General features: G+C 37.1%; 1 protein-coding gene across 10 annotated transcripts in view; it reads right to left on the bottom strand.

The window, feature by feature from the left end:
* PTPN12 (protein tyrosine phosphatase non-receptor type 12) overlaps window positions 1-21,795 on the bottom strand; it is a 106,415-nt gene that overhangs the window by 16,490 nt on the left and 68,130 nt on the right. For all 10 annotated transcript variants that reach the window (XR_004268373.1, XR_004268374.1, XM_032276410.1 and 7 more), the window contains 4 exons: window positions 15,346-15,412; window positions 11,836-11,913; window positions 11,636-11,734; window positions 5,816-5,901 (listed from right to left, as the gene is read on the bottom strand). Coding sequence is in view for 8 of the 10 variants with exons in the window: in XM_032276410.1 (XP_032132301.1) it covers window positions 5,816-5,901; window positions 11,636-11,734; window positions 11,836-11,913; window positions 15,346-15,412 (330 nt within the window). In the remaining 2 variants the exon portion in view is untranslated. The remainder of the gene's footprint in view (window positions 1-5,815; window positions 5,902-11,635; window positions 11,735-11,835; window positions 11,914-15,345; window positions 15,413-21,795) is intronic.

Raw genomic sequence — 21,795 nt, 5'->3', positions numbered from 1 at the left:
ATCTGAAAAGAGTAGCTGCCGAATTTTTGTGATATAAAACAAAAAATAATTGCAGACACCTCCTACAGTTTATAAAGCATACACAAAGATCAACAGGTTATCCTAAGAACACATAATACAAATAGAAAATATGAGTTTTAAAAGAATGAAATAAAATTTTGATATAAATCGAGGTTTATTATTTTCCCTACATGTACATGAGACCACTTTTCCACAATCAGTATTTTATTATTTTTATTGATACAGAGTCTTACTCTGTCGCTCAGGCTGGAGTGCAGTGGTGTGATCTTGGCTCACTGCAACCTCCACCTTCCAGGTTCAAGCGATTCTCCTGTCTCAGTCTCACAAGTAGCTGGGATTACAGGCTTGCGCCATGACACTGACTGATTTTTGTATTTTTGGTAGAGATGGGGTTTTCTCCATGTTGGCCAGGCTAGTCTTGAACTTTTGACCTCAAGTGATCCGCCCTCCTTGGCCTCTCAAAGTGCTGGGATTACAGGTGAGAACCACTGTGTCCAGCCTCATGATCAGTATGTTAGAGATTTACTTGATTAACAAACCCAATACACCCTTAACAGTACATTTCTCACAGGGCAGTTATGAGAATTACATGAGTTAACATCTGAACAACATTTAGAACAGTGCTTGACAGATACTGAATATGATATATGGGTTTGTTAATTATTTTCTAAGTTTTAAATTTTTTAAAAATCTTACTCCAAACTTCAGTATTATTTTTATCTTACTCTAAACCTCAACAAGGTTCTTATATTAGATGGTCTACAATTTCATAAGGTAACTTTAAAAAATTTATTTAACAATTCTATTTTTATGCATTATATTAGGAACTTGGTGTATACCCTCTATAGGAAAATTTATGCCATTTAATTCTAATATATTTTCTTTCTTTTTTTTTGCTAATTTGTTCTTCCCTACTCTCCTTTCAGACAATTAGTTCAGTGACAGGTATTCTAGTTTGGCTCTCTGTTTTCCTTATCTATTCTCTCCTACTTTCTCTTTATGTATTTATTTTCTTGAAATAGTTCCTTGACTGTTTTCCAAACTTCTGCTTAATTTTTAAATTTATGGTATTATATTTTTAATTTTTTTTTTTTTTTTTTTTTTTGAGATGGAGTCTTGCTCTATTGCCCAGGCTGAAGTACAGTGGCACGATCTTGGCTCACTGCTACCTCTGCTTCCTGGATTCAAGCAATTCTCCTGCCTGAGCCTCCTGAGTGGCTGAGAGTACAGGTTCGCGCCACCACGCTTGGCTAATTTTTGCATTTTTAGTAGAGAGGGGGTTCACCATGTTAGTCAGGCTGGTCTTGAACTCTTGACCTCGTGATCTGCCTGCCTTGGCCTCTCAAAGTGCTAGGATTACAGGCATGAGAAACCATACCCAGCCTATATTTTTAATTTCTAAGTGCTTCTTACTTATTACCCACAATTCTTCATGGTTGCAGCACTTCCCGATGACTGAGAAAAGTAGACAGTTGTTTCTTTTTTCCTCTCATCTTTTTTATTTTACTCTGTATTATCTCCGTTTCCTGTCTTTCACATCAGAGGCTTCTGTCAAATGCCCAATCATTCCTAGTTCTGTTAACTTTTAAGAATTGGAAGAACTGGAATACTGGCTGGGCATGGTGACTCACAACTACAATCTCAGCATTTTGAGAGGCCAAAATGGGTGGATCCCTTAAGCCCAAGGGTTTAAAACTGGCCTAGGCAATATGGAGAAAACCCATCTCTACAAAAAATACAGAAATTAGCCAGGCATGGTGGTGTATGTCTACGGTTCCAGCTAATTGGGAGGCTGGGGTGGGAGGTTCAATTGAGCCTGGGAGGTCGAGGCTGCAGTAAGCCACAATCACACCACTGCACTCCAGCCTGGGCAACAAAGCAAGACTGTCAAAGAAAAGAACTGGAATATTAAAAATGACTGGAAGACATGTAAAAATCATGTGATGTTTCAGTCAATGATGGGCCACACATACCATGGTAGCCCTATAATGTTATAATGGAGCTGAAAAAGTCTTATGAATTTCTAGCAAAATGCATTATTCACATTTATTGTGATGCTGCTATAAACAAACCTATTGTGCTGTCAGTCATATAAAAGTATAGCACATATAATTTTATATAGGACATAATCCTTGATAATGATAATAAACAAAACAATTATTGGCTTATGTACTTACTTTTTTTTTTTTTTTTTTTTTGGAGACAGCCTCGCTCTGTCACACCCAGGCTAAAGTCCAATGGAGCAATCTCAGCTCACTGCAACCTCTACCTCCTGGGTTCAAGCAATTCTCCTGCCTCAGCCTCCCAAGAAGCTGGGACTACAGGCCTGCGCCACAACACCCAGCTAATTTTTGTATTTTTAGTAGAGACGGGCTTTCACCACGCTGGCCAGGCTTGTCTCGAACTCCCATCTTCAAGTAATCCACTCGTCTTGGCTTCCCAAAGTGCTGGGATTACAGGTGTGAGCCATTGCACCTAACCATGTACTTACTTTTTAATGTTAATTTTGAGTGTACTCCTTCTAATTGTTAAAAAAGACTAGTTAACTGTTAAACAGCTTCAGCCAAATCCTTCAGGAGGTATTCCAGAAGAAGGCATTACTATCATAGGAGATGACAGCTCCATGTGTGTTACTGCCCCTGATATCCTTTTAGTAGGACAAGATGTGGAGGTAGAAGGCAGTAATATTGATGATCCTGACCCTGTGTATGCTTAGGCTAATGTGTGTATGTTTCTTAGTTTTTAACAAAAATATTTTAAAAGTAAAAAAATAAAAATAAAATATATGCACCACACACACATGGACTCGAGCAATCCTCCTGCCTTAGCCTCCCAAAAAGTTGGGATTATAGGTGTTAGCCACTATGCTCAGCCAACATATACTTTATTATTTTTTAATATATATATTTTTTTGAGACAGAGTCTTTGTCGGCCAGGCTAGAGTGCAGTGGCACAATCTTGGCTCCCTACAACCTTCGTCTCCCAGGTTCAAGCGATTCTCCAGCCTCAGCCTCCTGAGTAGCTAGGACTGCAGGTGTCCACCACCACACCCAGCTAATACTGGAAATGATACTAGTATTCCTCCCTGCTGACGGAGTCTTGCTCTGTCACCCAGGCTAGAGTGCAGTGGCGCAATCTCAGCTCACTGCAACCTCCACCTACCGAGTTCAAGCAACTTCCCTGCCTTAGCCTCCCAAGTAACTGGGACTGCAGGCATATGCCACCATGCCTGGCTAATTTTTGTATTTTTAGTAGAGTCAGGGTTTCATCACCATATTGGTCAGGCTGGTCTTGAATTCCTGACCTCGTGATCCACCTACCTCGGCATCCCAAAGTGTTGGGATTACAGGCGTGAGCCACCGTGCCCCACTCCATCATGTACTTTAAACAATTAATTTGTTTACTGTAGCCATACTGAAAAACAAACTATACTATTTTACTTGTTATTAACCTTACGATTTTCTGATTTTATTTTCAGTTATGTTGAAACAATTTATAATAGTTCTAAAACTCATCCCAACTTAGAAGCCACAAGATTCTCTTTGTCAAAAACAATGATATGCTGGCATTTGACTCCATTACATGAAGAAGAAAAAAGATGACCTATGCAGGTAATATAAAATCAAACACTGAAAACTTTTAGGATGTATGCCTAATAAAAATCTGTCTTAAGAGCCAGACGCAATGGCTCATGTCTGTAATCCCAGCACTATGGGAGACCAAGGTGGGTGGATCATCTGAGGTCCGGAGTTCAAGACCAGCCTGACCAACAAGGTGAAACCCCATCTCTACTAAAAGTACAAAAATTAGCCAGGTGTGGTGGCAGGTGCCTGCAGTCCCACCTACTAGGGAGGCTGAGGCAAGAGAGCTGCTTGAACCCAGGAGGCATAGGTTGCAGTGAGCCGAGATCGTGCCACTGCACTCTAGCCTAGGAGACGGAGCAAGACTACATCTCAAACAAAAAAGAAGTCTTGAGTTTAATATTTTTGTTAATACTCATTTGCTATTTCTTTACTATCTTTTTTTGAAGAGTAACAGAAGTCAAACTTTTGAACAGGTATAGGAAAAAGGCTTAAAATTCAGATATTCTTTTTTTTTCTTGTAAAATTAAGAGGCGACTGCTGCTATATGTAGTTAGAGATAGAAAAACATTCAAATCATAAATATCAGTGTAGACTTTGAAAATCTCTATATTGGCTTAATCTAAAAAATCAAATCAAAAGAAAGAGTAGTAAAAATGTTACATTTTTTAGGGCCAGTAGTTTCCTTTAGGATCTTAGGGCTCATATGTGGAACAGAGAAGTTAAACAATTAACAGTTTATAGGTTTCAACTGGCTACCTTCCACAGATAGCTAAAATGCTAACCAATTTTGGTAGATACCAAAGTGGAAATCAAACAGGAAAGAACTACTAGTAAGTTTTGTCAGCACACTGTTAACATCTTAAACATTTAAATGTTGAGACCTGACCTCATCTATGTAGGCTTCCTGAGGTTCCTTAGAGAAGTATGCAAAGGTATTCCAGAGACTGTAACAACTACCACACTTTAAAAATCTGCTACTATAGACCAGGCATGTAACTACATATTTTGTATACATTATCACTAATTCTTAACAATGCAAGATACTGGTACTATATCTCAGCACAATGAAGTAAAGAATTTTCAGAGAAGTAGCTTGTCCAAGTTCATTTAGTGGGAAATGCTTAAGTTAAAATTTGAAATAAGGCCTATTTACATGAAAAATCCTCTTTATACCAGAGTATACTACCTCTTTTTGTACCCAGGAGCTTCCTTTCCAGGCAGTTAGAATCTTGCATGGTCAAAATGAGAGTAAATTGTTCCTGTGGTGTGCAGGGATTCTAACCAAACCTTCAGTTACCAGGGGAAGCTGCAGGCTTTTTCTTTTGTTAAGAGAGATGATTTTATTAGGATGATCTCTTGGAATTAGCAACTCAATGTCAAGACATGACCCTGGCCATTTTATCCAACTTTTACCAAAGTTTTAAGATAGAAAGAATTGGTGTATCCTGTACAAAAAAAAAAAAATTATCTTGATGGGAGGTCAGTTTGGGCAGATCTATGTGCAAGAAAGACACTATAAAATATTCTAATAGTTTTTTTATTTAACCCTTAGGACAATACTGAAAAAACTCCCTCTCCCCAGGATTAAATAAACTAATTCTAGATCCCAGAGCTAAATGGCAGAAAAGGAGTTGAAACTACCATCTTCTGACTCTGTATTCTTTCCATATTACTATGTCACTGACCTAGCAGCTATCCTGAACAAGAAGGGAAGGAAAAGACAAATATATATGATTTTAACTGCTATAAATCAGCTTGGTAGAAAAGCAAGAAAAACTAAAGAAATAAACTAATCTTTGCTAGTAACATTATTAAATATAACATAACTTCTTCAACATGCATATAATTTTTGGCAAACATATTCAGTCACCAAGGAAAACAATGAAAATCTTTAGAATAACTAAAATTTTAATTATACCACATATAATTTGATATATAAAATTTATATATCAAAACATAAACTACAGTCAATTCATGGTAGTGTCTATATTCTGCTACAGTGTATTATTGAAATTTTATCCAAAATGAAACCAAATTTTTAGTGAACTGTAACAAATTAGTTGTTTTGTTATGTTTTGTTATGTATGCTACAGCTAACAAAATAATAATAAAAGTTATAAAATTTAGAAATATTCAGATTTTGTCATTTTAATTAACAGTGAGTAAAAACAAGTACATTTTTAAAGAAAATGTTCAAAGACATACAATACCTGCGGGTCCTTGGTGGTTTTGGAGGAGGAGAATCTTGTTTTCCAGCATCTGTGGAGCTGACCATGTTTTCAGTGTTAATTTCATTCTGCCAAGGGAAAAAATGCTTCACTACGGTTAGGAGAAAAATAATTTTTCCTCTTCATGTTTCAACTAAATTGTTTCTGTGCTTTTTAATCCTTAAAACAATGCCAATTTTGCCAAGTTAAATTAAAAAAAAAAAAGACTCTTACATTCTGGCTCTATATTTTAGCTTGAAGGATCAGACTTCAATGGGAGAAATTGTATCAAAAAAACAACGCATCACAGTTACTGAAAGATCACGGTATACAGTAGCATTTTAACACATCTCAAAAGATACCATAAAAACATAGGTTTCCCAAGATAACATGGATCAAAGAACATAGTATCCTCCGCGTCCCCATCACTACCACTAGAAACTTAATCTATGCAGAGAGAAAAAAAGTCAACAAATAAGGCTTATACCATTTATGGAGTAATGGAGTATCTTTTTTTTGACTCCCCAATACTACCTAGTACTTTTTAATTGGACTCAGGATTCATTTTAACCATTTCTTGCCTTACTCTCACTGTCACTATGTGGAGTGGCCTAATCTATTAGGGAATATAGCTACTATATCACTGCCTAACCAAATGGACCTCAAAAAGGTAGACAGAGCCCATCCCAGGAAAATCCTTGGTTCTTGCTGGTCACAAGGACCAATGACTTCATTAACATTGATGTTTCAGAGTCAATACACATATAAGAACCTTAGGTTTAGGACTGTAAATAGAGGAGCTATGAAATTAAAATACTGCCTTGAATTGGTTTCACTGTCAACATATCTCATATTTATCTAGCTAGGGTATTTTAATTCTAGGGTATGTTATATCCAGGAGACAGGAATGATTTTCACCCTTGCCAACATCTCAGATAATTTTAGAAAGCAGCCATCTTTACATATACTATCAAATAAGGAAATCTGAAACTGCAGTTGCACTTCGTTTTGTTGTTATTGTTGTTTATAATTAAAAGGCACTTCTGCTACGTCCATCATGACAGCTTGTGTTTATAACTGTTACTTCAATTATTTCCAACTAAAACAACAGAGATCTCAACTTCTTAGCAATTTTAAGTGCACCCTATCTCCTTATATATAATCTGATGAATTAGAGGTTTTACACATCTCACTACCTGACCAGAAAAATAGAGTTACATCATAAGACTTAAAGCAGTCATCCTTAATTAAATCCACCCACCAATATCGAGGCATTGGTGCAGAAATATCTGGCTGTAGGTAGGGTGACCATATAATTTATTGTCCAAATCAGGGCTCTTTAGAGAATGAAAAAGGAGCATTATTAATTATTATACCTAGAAAACTAGTGTAAACTGGTGTGCCTTAGGCAAATCAGGACTTTTGGTCACCGAAGCTTCAGATCCTAGGTACCACCAGAATTTAGAGACCCTGCATCAAAAAGTTATCCACTAGGCCGGGCGTGGTGGCTCACACCTGTAATCCTGGCACTTTGGGAGGCTGACATGGGTGAATCACTTGAGGTCAGGAGTTTGAGACCAGCCTGGCCAACATGAGGAAACCCTGTCTCTACCACAATACAAAAATTAGCTGGGCTTGGTGGTGCACATCTATAATTCCAGCTACCTGGGAGGCTAAGGCAAGAGAATCACTTGAATCTGGGAGGCGGAGGTTGCAATGAGCCAAGATCATGTCACTGCACTCCAGCCTGGGCAACAGAGCGAGACTCAGTCTCGAAAAAAAAAATACCCCAACATATTATTAATCATCTACTTATGATTTGCATTATAGATATAATAATAATTCTATAATAACATTTGGTATTTTGTACCAAAGTATGCACTAAGTAGGTTAAATAAAAAATAAAAGCAAACCATATGAAACGCCTTCTAATTTGAACTGTTTCTAACCTACAAAACAGCATTTTTTTTTTTTTGGTAGCACAACATAAACAGACTCATGTCATGTCAATGAAATATTTTGTTGCCAAGTGAGTGCAATATCAATCTCACAAAAACAAGCAAATAAAACAAAAAATGTTTTCTTTGGATTTTGGAACTGCAGGTAAGGCACTGTGGACATCTATGTGAAATGCACTGAACAAAGTCAGCACTGCAGAGGATACTAAAATGTAAAAAGGATACGGTATTATATTTAACTTCAAAATGTATAATCTGGTAAAACTGCCAAAAAGAAAAAAAAAAAAAAAAAGCAGAAGGGTAATACTACAGCCCCAAAGTGGCATAATCAGTACTATGAAACTATGAACTCAGAACAAGAGGTTGTTATAGTTGAGAATATTAAGAATGCAATTGAGAAAAATAAGTTGACAATATTAAGGTAAAATGTAGAATTGCATTGAGGGCTGGGTAAGATTTTGACAAAAAAAGAATGAGGGTTGGAAGAGAGAAAACAGGTGGAATGGCAGGTGGAAGGGTAAAGGGAATATGAAATAGTAAGGACATTTTAGGTAAACACTACATGTGACAAAGTAAAGGTTTCATGAGGGATTCCTTATTCTGGGTAAATAAGAGCATAACAAAGCCATTAACAGGAAGAGCCAGAAGAGAACTTCTGGTGGAGATTAGCTTTCAGAACATACTGAGTTTCCTCTGATTAAAGAAATCAATGTGGCAATGCAGGCCTGCCACTCAATGGAGAGCCACTACCTAAGCAGCGTGAACAAAGCCTCCCGGTCACTGGACTTTACAAACAATGCTCTTCTTGGATTTCCTAGTTACTGTCTGCTATACACCTACATCTTCTGATTCTCTTTTATTAACTACAATTTTTGAGTTCACATTTGTCAAGTATACAACTTGCTGAAGCAATCACCAACTTTTGAAATGGATAAGAATTTTAGGAATTAAATAATCTAGTGCAGTGGCACGATTATAGCTCTACAGCCTTGAACTCCTGGGCTCAAGTTAACTGTTCTACTTCAGCCTCCCCCATAGCTAGGACTACAGGCACATGCTAACATACCTGGGTAATGAAATTTTTTTTTTGTAGAGATGGGGTATCGCTATGTCACTCTAGAAGATCTCAAACTCCTGGTCTCAAGCAATTCTCCTTGCCTGGCAACCTAAAGAGCTGGGATTACAGGCATGAAATGAGCCATGGCGTCTAGCCTGTGTTCTCTTGTTTAAGCAGAACTTTCTAAAGTTATCTTGTGTACTATTATTTTCCATAGAACAGGGCCGAGCACGGTAGCTCACGCCTGTAATCCCAGCACTTTGGGAGGCCAATGCAGGTGGATCAGGAGGTCAGGAGTTGGAGACCAGCCTGGCCAACCCCATCTCTACTAAAAATACAAAAATTAGCCAGGCTTGGTGTCGGGTACCTGTAGTCCTATCTACTCAGAAGACTGAGGCAGGAGAATCCCTTGAACCCAGGAGGAGGAGGTTGTAGTGAGCCAAGACTATGCCACTGCACTCCAGCCTGGGTGACAGAGTGAGACTCCACCTCAAAAAAGAAAAAAAAAATCTGGATGCATTCAGAGAAAAAGAAAATAAATAAATAACAGCTATATGAAAGGTGACAAAAAAATTAAGAAACAAATTATCTAATATTTAAGAATATTATCAGCCACAGAAAAAATAAATAATAAATCAGGGTGCCTTAAAAATAAAAAAAAAATTATATTTTAGGAAAAAAATCCAGAATTCATTATCACATCTAAAATATACTACACAAACACAACAAAAAGGACCATACCACAAACTATTATTGCTATTACTTAATCATTCTAGAAGTGAAATACTGGTGTTGACAGTACTAGTGATGGTGTCTTTTAGAAACAAGATAAAATGGCATGATGCACAAATGAACAGATGTTGGCTTATTAAGGTATTTCTAAATCTTGGTCAATATGATATAGGCTTACAGAATAAGTTTTCTCTTTAGACCTCTCACTTCAGGAATTCACTTTAGTTGTAAATACCGCCCCCCAAAATACTATTTATTTTAAAGTTTAAAATAACCAAGTAGTATAACAAACTAAGCTTTCTACAAAAATAATTCTGGAACACAGAACATTTTAAAAAACCTTTTACTTATTAACTAAATTGTCAGAATAGTAAGTGTGGCTGGACACAGTGGCTCACGCCTGTAATCCCAGCACTTTGGGAGGTTGAGGCGGGTGGATCACAAGGTCAGGAGATTGAGACCATCCTGGCCAACATGGTGAAACTCCGTCTCTATTGAAATACAAAAAAAAAAAAAAAAATTAAGCAGGCTTGGTGGTGTGTGCCTATAGTCCCAGCTACTTAGGAGGCTGAGGAAGGGGAATCACTTGAATCACTCCAGCTTGGCGACACAGCGAGACTCGGTCTCAAAAGAAAAAAAAAAAGTGTTTATAGCCTATGCAGCTTTTTGAAATATTAAATATCTCAACTTAGATAAAATTATACAAAATAATTTAAACATTTGTCTGGGCACAGTGGCTCACATCTATAATCCTAGCACTTTGGGAGGTTGAGGCATGCGGATCACCTGAGATCAGGGGTTTGAGATAAACCTGGCTAACACGGTAAAACCCCATCTCTATTAAAAATATAAAAATTAGCTAGGCATGGTGGCACATGCCTATAATTCCAGCTATTCGGGAGGATGAGGCACAAGAATCGGCTTGAACCTAGGAGACAGAGGTTGCTGTAAGCAGAGATCATGTCACTGCATTCCAGCCCTAAGTGACAGAGACTCCATTACACAAAAAACACACATTTGATTCTACATTATAAAATATTTGGCTAGATTCAGAACATGTCATAAAAGCATTTAATTAAGCTAAACGCATTGTAGGAGGTTTTCTTGGACCAATAATTCCTATGTTAATGAAGAAGAATAAGAATGAGATCACATAAAACTTAAAAATCTGAAATTGGCACTTGGCTAATAAAAGAAATGCGTATTTCCTAAAACTCATGGACCAATATTAGATTTATCTTAACAAACTGAGATCAATATTTGGTAATAAATCTCTCATTTGGAAAACCAAGAAAGTTCAAACAAATATTCTGGGAACTGACAAAACCATTTAAAGGCAGAAAAGAATAACGAAGATTATAAATTTTGTAACTAATTTCTTCATACTTGGTTTAACAATGTAATAGTTATCACAGACTCAATGATAAGATGTAAAGAAAAATTCTACACACATGAAAAAAGTTCAGCACCTTCAGGAACAAGGTGGTTATATACAGAAAGGAAACAAGACAATTGGTTAGAAAACAAGGGCAGAAAAGAGAACACTATGAGAAAACAGTATTTTTCTCAGGTCTAAAAGTTGAATATTCAATAAGATGTTATAAGGCTAAAATAACACTGAATTACAACATGACAAAAAGGAGTTAATTATGGCTCTATAATTCTGCTTAATTGAAAAGTATATACACAAATAACTAAAACACTTTATACAAAATAAAATTCAAGTACAATCAATGCAGAATTACTTAGGTGGGGGTGGAAGGGAAGAGTAAAGAAAACAATGCAACTATTTTTTTAAAAAGTAAAACATTAATGATATATATGATTTTTGACATAAGATCTTTCCTAACTTTATTTAGAACATTATTTACCTTATATTGGAGTCATTAAATATCATTCACAATAGAGACACAGATAAGAAGGAAATTAGTTTAACAAAATCCATGTTAAGTAAAAATAATAAATGTCCTGGATATTCTTGTGTCAGACAAAACACAAGATGACAACTAAAAGCTAAATATTACATCTTAACAAAAAGTAAAAGTTTCCTAAAATTAATAGGCCAAGAACACTTACCACTCCATCAGTAACTTCCTGAGCTCCACGAATTTCATATAGTTGTAGCTGTTTTTCAAACAGTTGGGCAATAGCTCTATGAACAAGCTCATATTGTTCCTATGAGGGAGAAAAATGATTAAAAAAATAAAAAGAAAAAAACATTTTAAAAAAGAAGAAAGCATTTATAAAATACAGTTTATAAAGGAAAACAACTATACCTTTGTTTGTACTGCAGAATGCCTTTGTGTTCTCATTTCTTGTATTAAATTAAATACATTAAATTCCTCTGGTATTTTCTAAAACAGAAAATTTAATACATAAACTTTGTGTATCTATTCAGAAAATAATAAAATAGTCTTTAGCTTTTCACATAAAACTTGAAGAAATGCTGGTTTATTGCAAACATTTATTGAACATCACCAACTGTATCTCATACACTGTGCTTATCACTGTGAAAACAAAACTGTTCTTGACCCTCAGCATTCAAGCTGGGGAGCCAGTTATGTCCAGCCAAAGCATGGCTGCAGCATAGCAGGAATAAAGAGGCTGCAGCTAACTGCTGAGTGTGTGGAGTGACAATATAGTTGGATATTAAAAGAAGGTTAACCCATAAGAAGTGAAGGAAATATGCATAAGCACAGCAGATTGAATGTATAATCTATCTGGGGAATTCAGAAGTTTGATGTAGATAAAGCCTGAGACTAAAAGAAGGAGAACGTACTCAAAGGAGGAAAGAAGATAAGGGTATTTGGGATCAGACTGCGAACATAATAAAGAGATTGAACTTATTCTATAGGCCAGTATCTTCTGCACTGCCTATATGAGGACCAGCGAAAAGACCTAGGCAAAAATATAGATCCCTTGGCACCATCTTGGGGAACTTATTATGAAACAACCTAGACAATTCTTTTGCGTATATGGAATTGGAACTACTACAATAGGCAATGCTGACATGGAAGATCTGATAGTCACATAATTTTTTATATCAGGAAAGACGACAGTCTGAAAGGGTGAGAAACTGCGGGAGGTTCACAGAAGCAAAACTATCAGACCTGTTATCAACAAGACTATTTTGGAGTGATTACGATGGAAGAGTTAAAAATGATTTCCAGGTCTGCTGCTTGGGAGTCCTTTATATACATTATAAGATTTTTACATCAAGACTTAACCTAGGCCGGGTGTGGTGGCTCACGTCTGCAATTCCAGCACTTTGGGAGGCCAAGGCAGGTGGACCACCTGAGGTCAGGAGTTTCAGACCTACTTGGCAAACATGGTGAAACACCATCTCTACTAAAAATACAAAAATTAGCCAGGCGTGGTGGCACATGTATGTAATCCAAGCTACTCAGAAGACTAAGGTAGGAGAATCACTTGAACCTGGGAAGCAGAGGTTGTAGTGAGCCAAGATTACACCACTGCACTCCAGCCTGGGCGACAGAGCGAGACTCCATTTCAAACAAACAAACAAAAAAGGCCCAGGCCAGTCATAGGTGGCTCATGCCTGTAATCCCAGCATTTTGGAAGGCCGGAGCAGACAGATCATGAGGTCAGGAGTTCAAGACCAGCCTGGCCAACACAGTAAAACCCTGTCTCTACTACAAATACAAAAATATAGCCAGGTGTGGTGGCAGGCATCTGTAATCCCAGCTACTTGGGAGACTGAGGCAGGAGAATCACTTGAACTTGGGAAGTTCTCTAACTTGAGTTGAGACTCCGACTAAAAAAAAAAAAAAAAAAAGACTTAACCTAAGTTCTAAGATTAATTATGGTAAGCCAAAGTGAATCAAATGAGGTCTATGTTCAAAATACACAACTTTTGTTTTTGAGACAGAGTCTTGTTCTGTTACCCAGGCTGGAGTGCAGTGGTGTGATCTCAGGTCACTGCAACCTCTGCCTCCCAGGTTCAAGCAATTCTCCTGCTTCAGCCTCCCAAGTAGCCGCGATTACAGGCACCCACCACCACGACTGGCTAATTTTTGTATTTTTAGTAGAGATGGAATTTCACCATGTTGGTCAGGCTGGTCTCGAACGCCTAACCTCAGGTGACTCGCTCACCTTAGCCTCCCAAAGTGTTGGAGATTATGGCATGAGCCACCGCGCCTGGCCAAAATACACAGCTTTTAAAATGACCAGATGTTTGTTTTGTTTGCTAGCATTCATTTCAGTGTCCCTTTCCATTCCAATTTTAATCTTTGATTTTTATGTTAAAATGCAACAGAATCCTAGTTTTGTTCACTTAAGAATTTTTGAGTATTAGATGATTATAGTTGTTGAGGAAAAAAATATTTAACCCCAGAGGGCTTTTTAAAGAACTATTTAACATGTAAACATTTCCTTGCAAAAAAAAAAAAAAAAAAAAAAAAAATGGAGAGATGGCAGGGAAAAAAGAGAAATAAAAGGAAGAAGAAAGAAAAAGAAAAAATAAACATTTTATTAATTCTACTTTGTACAAGACAAAGATGGACAATTCATAAAAACTATAAAGTTAGAAGGATTAAAAGCACCTCCCTAGAAATGAACACATTATGAAACCAGCAAAAGAACCAAATGTATAAAAAGTGGAGACTTGTTTTCCAAACCTATAATGAAGTCTGTATCTTATTTATCTATCTTCCACAGTACCAAACACTCTATCTTGGAAAAAGCAGTGGTAGGAGCAACAATCACAACAGCAACAGTAATAAACACTAACAATAAACTGGGTACTTGCTATTTAGCACACACAGTTCTGAAGACCTTTATCAAGGTTAATTTACTAATTCTTATGCATTTTACTATTATGATCCCTATTTTCTGATGAATAAATAGACACACAATGGGATTAGTATTTTGACCAACATCCCACAGCTAGTAAAGGAGGAAGCCAGAATTATCATCTCAGCATTTTGGCTCCAGTCAACATTCATAGACCACAATACTATCATGTCTCCAGCAGGCATAAATATGTACTGAATGAAATACACTTATACCTAGAATAAATATAAAAGGCAACAGGCCAGGTGCACTAGCTCACACCTGTAATCCCAGCACTTTGGAATGCCGAGGTGGGTGGATCACCTGAGGTCAGCAGCTTGAGATCAGCCTGGCCAACATCCTGAAACCCCATCTCTACTAAAAATACAAAAAAGTAGCCGAGCGTGGTGGCAGGCGCCTATAATCCCAGCTACTAGGGAGGATGAGGCAGAAGAATTGCTTGAACCCAGGAAGTGAAGGTTGCAATGAGCTGAGATCGCGCCATTGCACTCTAGCCTTGGCAACAACAGTGAAACTCTGTCTCTAAAAAGGCAATGAAATTCAGTATTGGAAAAGTCAGTAACAGTTTATATCCTAATGCAAATATTCACTCACTTAGAACATTCTTACACTGTTGTCCAATGCATTATCTCAAGGCAATATGCAGCAATTATACCTTTTTTCTATCTTTCTTTTTTTAATCGTTTTTACTTTTTAATTATTTTTAGAGACAGTGGTCTACCTATGTTGCCCAGGCTGGTCTTGAGCCCCTGGGCTCAAGCGATCCTCCCACCTTGGCCTCCCAAAGTTCTGGGATAACAGACATAAGCCACCAAGCCTGGCATTCATGATCTTTACTTCTTACTTAATAAAACTACTTCAGAAAATATCAGACATATAATAAAATATACACTATAATTTACTACAATTAATGATTAAGTATGAAAACAGTAATAGATCAATTGGATATAATGCTACAAAAAAATTATTCTTACCCCAGCTTTTAGTAAATTCCATGTATAATCTATGGCACAAATGGCACCTGTTCTTCCACAGCCTGCACTAAGGATACAAAGTTTGAAAAAAAATAATTTGATTTTTGTGACAAAAGAACTATAAAATAAATGTGGATGGATATGTTAATATTCGGAAACAAAAAAAATCATTTAAGAAGTTTGACAAAATTCTACTTAGCAAACAAAATACAACTTAAAGTATGTTCATGGCAAGATCTGTAACATAGTACACATAAACACTATGATTTTTTCTATACGTGCATACCTATGATGAAGTTTAATTTATAAATCAGACAAAAGAGATTAACAACAATAACTAGGAACAAACTAGAACAATTATAACAATCTGCCAGTATCACTTCTCTTGAGGTTTGGGCCATTATAAGTAAAATAAGGGACACCTGATCATAAGCATTAGGACATCATGACAGTCCATTTGATAACTGCAATGCCTACTGTGTGACTAATGGGCTGGTAGAGTCTACAGTGGACTATGGGATGATTTATTTCTCAGGCAGGACATACTTCCCCACACTTCTTAGAATGGTGCAGCATCTAAAACTTACAAATTGTTTACCTTTGAAATTTTCCATTTGATATTTTTGGACTATGAGTAACTGAGACTGAAGAAATTGAAGTTATGAATATGGAGGGCCTACTGTCTATCTTTTAAACATTTCATTTAAGGGGTTGGGCACAGGGGCTTATGCCTGTTGTCCCAGCACTTTAGGAGGCGAAGGCAGGAGGATCGCTTGAGCCTGGGAGATCGAGGCTGCAGTGAGCCATGATGGCACCAATGCCAGCCTGGCTAACAGTGCAAGTCCATCTCAAAAAAAAAAATAATAATTTACAAACTTCCAAGAGTAAGTGACTAAGAATAGCTACTAAGCCGTGGCTCTGGAAGTCTAATGCTACATCAGAAAACGTAACTAGCTGACAACACCCTTGCAGAGACGTATTTATTCTATGTTCAAGATGGCTCTTGTGGCTGGGCGCAGCAGCTCATGCCTATAATTCCAGCACTTTGGGAGGCCTAGGCAGGTGGATCACTTGAGGTCAGGAATTTGAGACCAGCCTGGCCAACATGGTTGAAACCCTATCTCTAGTAAAAAACACATAGTAGGCTGGGTGGGTGGCAGGCACATGTAATCCCAGCTATTTGGGAGGCCGAGCCAGGAGAATAGTTTGAATCTGGGAGGTGGTGGTTGCAGTGGTCCAAGATCACACCATTGCACTCCAGCCTGGGTGACAAGAGCAAAACTCCATCTCAAAAGAAAAAAAAGATGTTATTGTTTTAGAGTACAGAGGAAATATCGCCATCATTTCAATCTATAGAAGGTATAGGAAAGGTGCAGAATGCTACAAGCCCTAAAAAATAGATGGAGCAACAGCAGCGATTTCACCAAAAGAACAAGACAATGATATGCTCTCATATCCCAAAAAACTAATGGGAGCTGAGGAATGTAGAGTAACATACCACAGGTTTTTTATTTTAAAACATGACAGACTGGGTGAGGTTGCTCACAACTTTAATCTCAGCACTTTAGAGGCCAACGTGGGTGGATCACCAGAGGTCAGGAGCTGTAGACCAGCCTGGCCAACATGCTAAACCTTGTCTCTACTAAAGATACTAAAAAAAATTAGCCAGGCATGCTGGTGGGAACCTGTAATCCCAGCTACTTGGGAGGCTGAGGCAGGAGAATCACCTGAACCTGGGAGGCAGAGGTTGTAGTGAGCCAAGATCACGCCATTGCACTCCAACTTGGGCAACAGAGTGAGACTCCGTCTCAAAAAAAAAAAAAAGAAAGAAAGAAACACATGACAAAAATATTTGAAAGCAACTGCTTCTCAACTCAAAAAAGGCTTAGGCTCCTTAGAATTGAAAATCACTATGAGTAATGATGTTACTGACATCACCGGAATAATCTTTGGCAAAAAACTCCACAAAGTTGCATAGCATTTTAATTCCTATTTTGAAACATACCTATCAGTAGTTTGTTAAACATGTAACCTAAAAATTCCTGATAAAAGTACACTATCAGCAACCTAGGATGAGTTTTTAAAACTCTTAATAATAAACACCAATTATATTAATTTTTAGTTGTTGATACATTTGTGAAATTCAGTGCATCAAAACACAGAATTTTAGTTGAGTTACTAGGTATAAATTATATATATCTAAACTTGTATGATAATATAAAAATACAGATAACCAGATCAATGAAACACAATAGAAAGTTCAGGAACAGATCTAACTACATGTAATATTTCTTACATAATGGTGAATTCTCCAGAGGAGATTAGACCATTCGATAAGTGGCACAGGAAAAGTTAGCTATTAATGAAGAGCAAAAATTAAATTCTGATCACATGCCTTAACTATAAAAAACTTCCAGATGGATAAAAATGTTAAAAAGTAAATATATGAAAGTACTGAAAATATATGCAAAATAACTTTCCCTAACTATTGTGTTAGGGAAAGACTTTCTATATATATCTCATTGGAAGAAAACTGTAAATATATCTCAACAGACAAAAATCATTCAAAACGCTGACACGACAATGTAAAACTTACGTATGTCAAACAGGCAGAAGACAGGAAAAACCATGTTACTTACAACATGACTAAAAGTTAATATCCTCAATATATAAAGAATTTGTATAATTATTAAAAGATGAGGCTGGGTGCAGTGGCTCATGCCTATGGTCCCAAGCTTTGGGAGGCCAAGGTGGGCAGATCACCTGAGGTTGGGAGTTCAAGACCAGCCTGACCGACATGGAGAAACCCCAACTTTACTAAAAAATACAAAATTAGGCGGGCATGGTGGCTCATGCCTGTAATTCCAGCTACTTGGGAGGCTGAGGCAGGAGAATAACTGGAACCCGGGAGGCAGAGGTTGTGGTGAGCCAAGATCATGCCATTGCACTCCAGCCTAAGCAAAGAGAGTAAAATTCTGGCGCAAAATAATAATAATAATAATAATAATAATAATAATAATAAAGATGAATGTCTGCTATATAATAGCAGGCAAAGCATACAAACAAGTAATTCACAGAAGAATATAAACAAGGAAGAAAAAAAAAACCCTTGCCTTTCACACAGGCATTTAAAGAGAAAACAAAGGTCAGGCATGATGGCTCACACCTGTAATCCCAGCATATGGAAGGCCAAGGCAGGCAGATCACGAGGTCAGAAGTTCAAGACCAGTCTGGCCAACACAGAGAAACCCCATCCCTACTAAAAATACAAAAAATTAGCTGGGTGTGGTGGTGCGTCTGTAATCCCAGCTACCTGGGAGGCTGAGGCAGGAGAATCACGTGAACCCGGAAGGTAGAGGTTACAGTGAGCCAAGATCATGCCACTGCACTCAAGCCCAAACAACAAAGCAAGATTCCATCTCAAAAAAAAAAAAGGCAAACAAAAAGATAACACACAGTAGTAGGGAAGGTATAGGAAATAGGTACTCCCACATACTGCCAGTTGTAGCATTAAGTGGCATCAATTTTCTAGATAGCACATTAAAAAATACTCATTAAAATACTTTAAAAGTTTATATCCTTTAACCAAGAAATCTCACTTCTGGATATTTATCCAATAATAAATTTATCCTAATAACTGCAGATGTGCTCAAAGATTTAACAACAAGACTGGCCAGTAAAGCAAATTAAAAACAGAGAGTGGCCACTGAGCACTTAAACTGTTGTTTAAAATAGATGAAAAAGAATGGGGAGAAAGGTAATAAATTAAATGGCAAAGAATAAAGGTTAAATATACAGTGCAGTTATAGCATACTGTAGAAGAATATTTATATGATCTAGAAAAATGTACATGACACACTGAACGGGGAAACATTCTTTTAAAACAATACTATATATATAGGCCAGGAGTAATGGATCACGCCTGCTATCCCAGCACTTTGGGAGGCCAACGCGGGTGCATCACCTGAGGTCAGGAGTTGGAGACCAGCCTGGTCAACATAGTGAAACCCTATCTCTACTAAAAATACAACAATTAGCTGGATGTGGTGGCATGCGCCTGTAATCCCACCTACTCAGGAGGCAGAGGCAGGAGAATCGCTTGAACCCAGAAGGCGGAGGTTGCAGCGAGCCGAGACTGTGCCACTGCACTCCAGCCTGGGCAACAAGAGCAAAACTGTCAAACAAAACAAAACAATACCATACACAAACATACACACTGAAAGGACACATTTTTGAGTTTTAACAATGGTTATCTCCAGCGGAACTAGTGGAAAGAAAAAGAATTTCCTTCCTTTTATGGATGTGTTTTCTAAGTTATTACAGTTAACAAATTGTTTTGGTCGTTTAAAAATATTTAACGATCAATTTATTTTTTGATGAAAAGCCTTCCTATACAAATGGATTTATGATTGAACAGGAAATAATTTTAACTAACTTGTAAGAAGTGAAAGCAATTTATCTTTTAATTCTATAATTAAACATATTATTTTTAACTAGTCAATCCTACTTAATTAAATGGTCAACTAACCCCTGAATTAACCACAGAAAAAAATTGTGTGTATTTTTTTTTTGAGACAAAGTCTCACTGTTGCCCAGACTGGAGTGCAGTGGTGTGATCTCAGCTCACTGCAGCCTCCACCTCCCAGGTTCAAGTGACTCTCTTGCCTCAGCCTCCTAACTAGCTGGAACTACAGGTACACGCCACCTCACCCAGCTAATTTTTGAATTTTTACTAGAGAAGAGGTTTCACCATGTTGACCAGGATGGTCTCTATCGCTTGACCTCATGATCCACCCGCTTCGGCCTCCCAAAGTGGTGGGATTACAGGTGCAAGCCACTGCGCCTGGCCAGAAAAAAGTTGTTTTAATGAACCAAGTTGTTAACTGACTCCCACATCTCTACTAGCAACTTACTTTCCTGGTCCATAAATAAAAAGCAGCCCTTTTACTTCATTAATTATAAGCATTACAATCAGACCAAGTGAATAAGAAAACTATCTTCAGCGCTTCAACTCCACTGAAAAAATATTTTAACTATGTAAATAATCAAAAACAAACCTCTAAGTTTGAAAAATCTCATTTACTTTTTATAACAAATGTGAATGCAGATAACAAGTGCCTTAGAGAAATAAATTGATAGCAGTCTTATGAAATAAGTACTATGACTGTAAGGCTTTTAGAAGAATCTAATGTAAACTAAAAATTCAGAGTAGAAAAACTAAGGATTCAAGTAGCTTCTACTAGGTAGAAACCAATACCTATATAATAAAATTCCAAAAATTAGGTTTCAAAATACCCTATATATCATCCATATCATAATGATAATGATACCTATATTCTTTTTTTTAGGAGATAGGGTCTACTACGTCACCCAGGCTGGAGTGCAGAAGTGCAATCATAGCTTACTGCAGCCTCAAACTTCTGGGTTTAAGCAATCTTCCTGCCTCGGCCTCCCAAAGCATTAAGCCATTACACCCAGCCATGACCGCTATTGCAAACATTTAATATATTCTCGACTAATTAAATTTTGTGCTTTTCCTTTTAAAAGGGTATTTTCCATTACATTCCTAAATCCACAACACAAATTTATCTTTGCATTATGTACTGTACGTAATGTACACATATACCTATATGTGTATATATCTATTAGGTATATTTAGCTTTGTATTACATATTAATGTATTAGCCACATATTACATATTTAGCTTTGTATTATTTGTATCTTGAGAATGACCAGATGACAGAAACAAGCCAAAATGTTAGATCAAGAAAAATTGGTTATCTTAAACTGATTTCTCTTAGATAAAATTATATTAGAATTAACTCCCTTCTAGAATACTAAATTAACTGCCCCCCAAGAATAAATCATCTCATGTTCATTCCCCTAAAAGTCAAAGGCAGAGTTGACATAATTTCTCAACCCATCTAAATCAGTAATTTTGCAAAACCTAACTGAACTTCAAACATTATTTGAATATACGAAAAGATTTCTATTGAGCAATTTAAAGTAGACACACCTATACTTGTACTTTCATATTCAGAGGTAGCTTACTTAACAAGGTCAGTAATCATTGAATTTTAATGTAATGCTTATAATGAAGTAATATACTATAAAACTTAATAAAAATTATCTCGTAAATGTGTATCAACAGTTTATATTACTTTGCTATGAAAATCCTGGCTGGCCAGGCACAAGTGGCTCACATCTGTAATCCAAGAACTTTGGGAGGCTAAGGTGGGCGGATCATGAGGTCAGGAGTTTGAGACCAGTCTGGCCAATATGGTGAAACCCCAACTCAACTAAAAATACAAAATTATCCAAGTGTGGTAGTGTGCACCTGTAATCCTAACTACTTGGGAGGCTGAGGCAGAAGAATTGTTTGAACCCAGGAGGCAGAGGTTGCATTGAGCTGAGATGGTGCCACTGCACTCCAGCCTGGGCAACAGAGCA

This window comes from Sapajus apella, unplaced genomic scaffold (assembly GCF_009761245.1).
Source record: "Sapajus apella isolate SASKATOON/1434 unplaced genomic scaffold, GSC_monkey_1.0 scaffold7, whole genome shotgun sequence".
NCBI classification, from domain to species: domain Eukaryota; kingdom Metazoa; phylum Chordata; class Mammalia; order Primates; family Cebidae; genus Sapajus; species Sapajus apella.
Note: the sequence above shows the minus strand (reverse complement) of the source record. Positions and strands in the feature narration are given on the sequence as shown.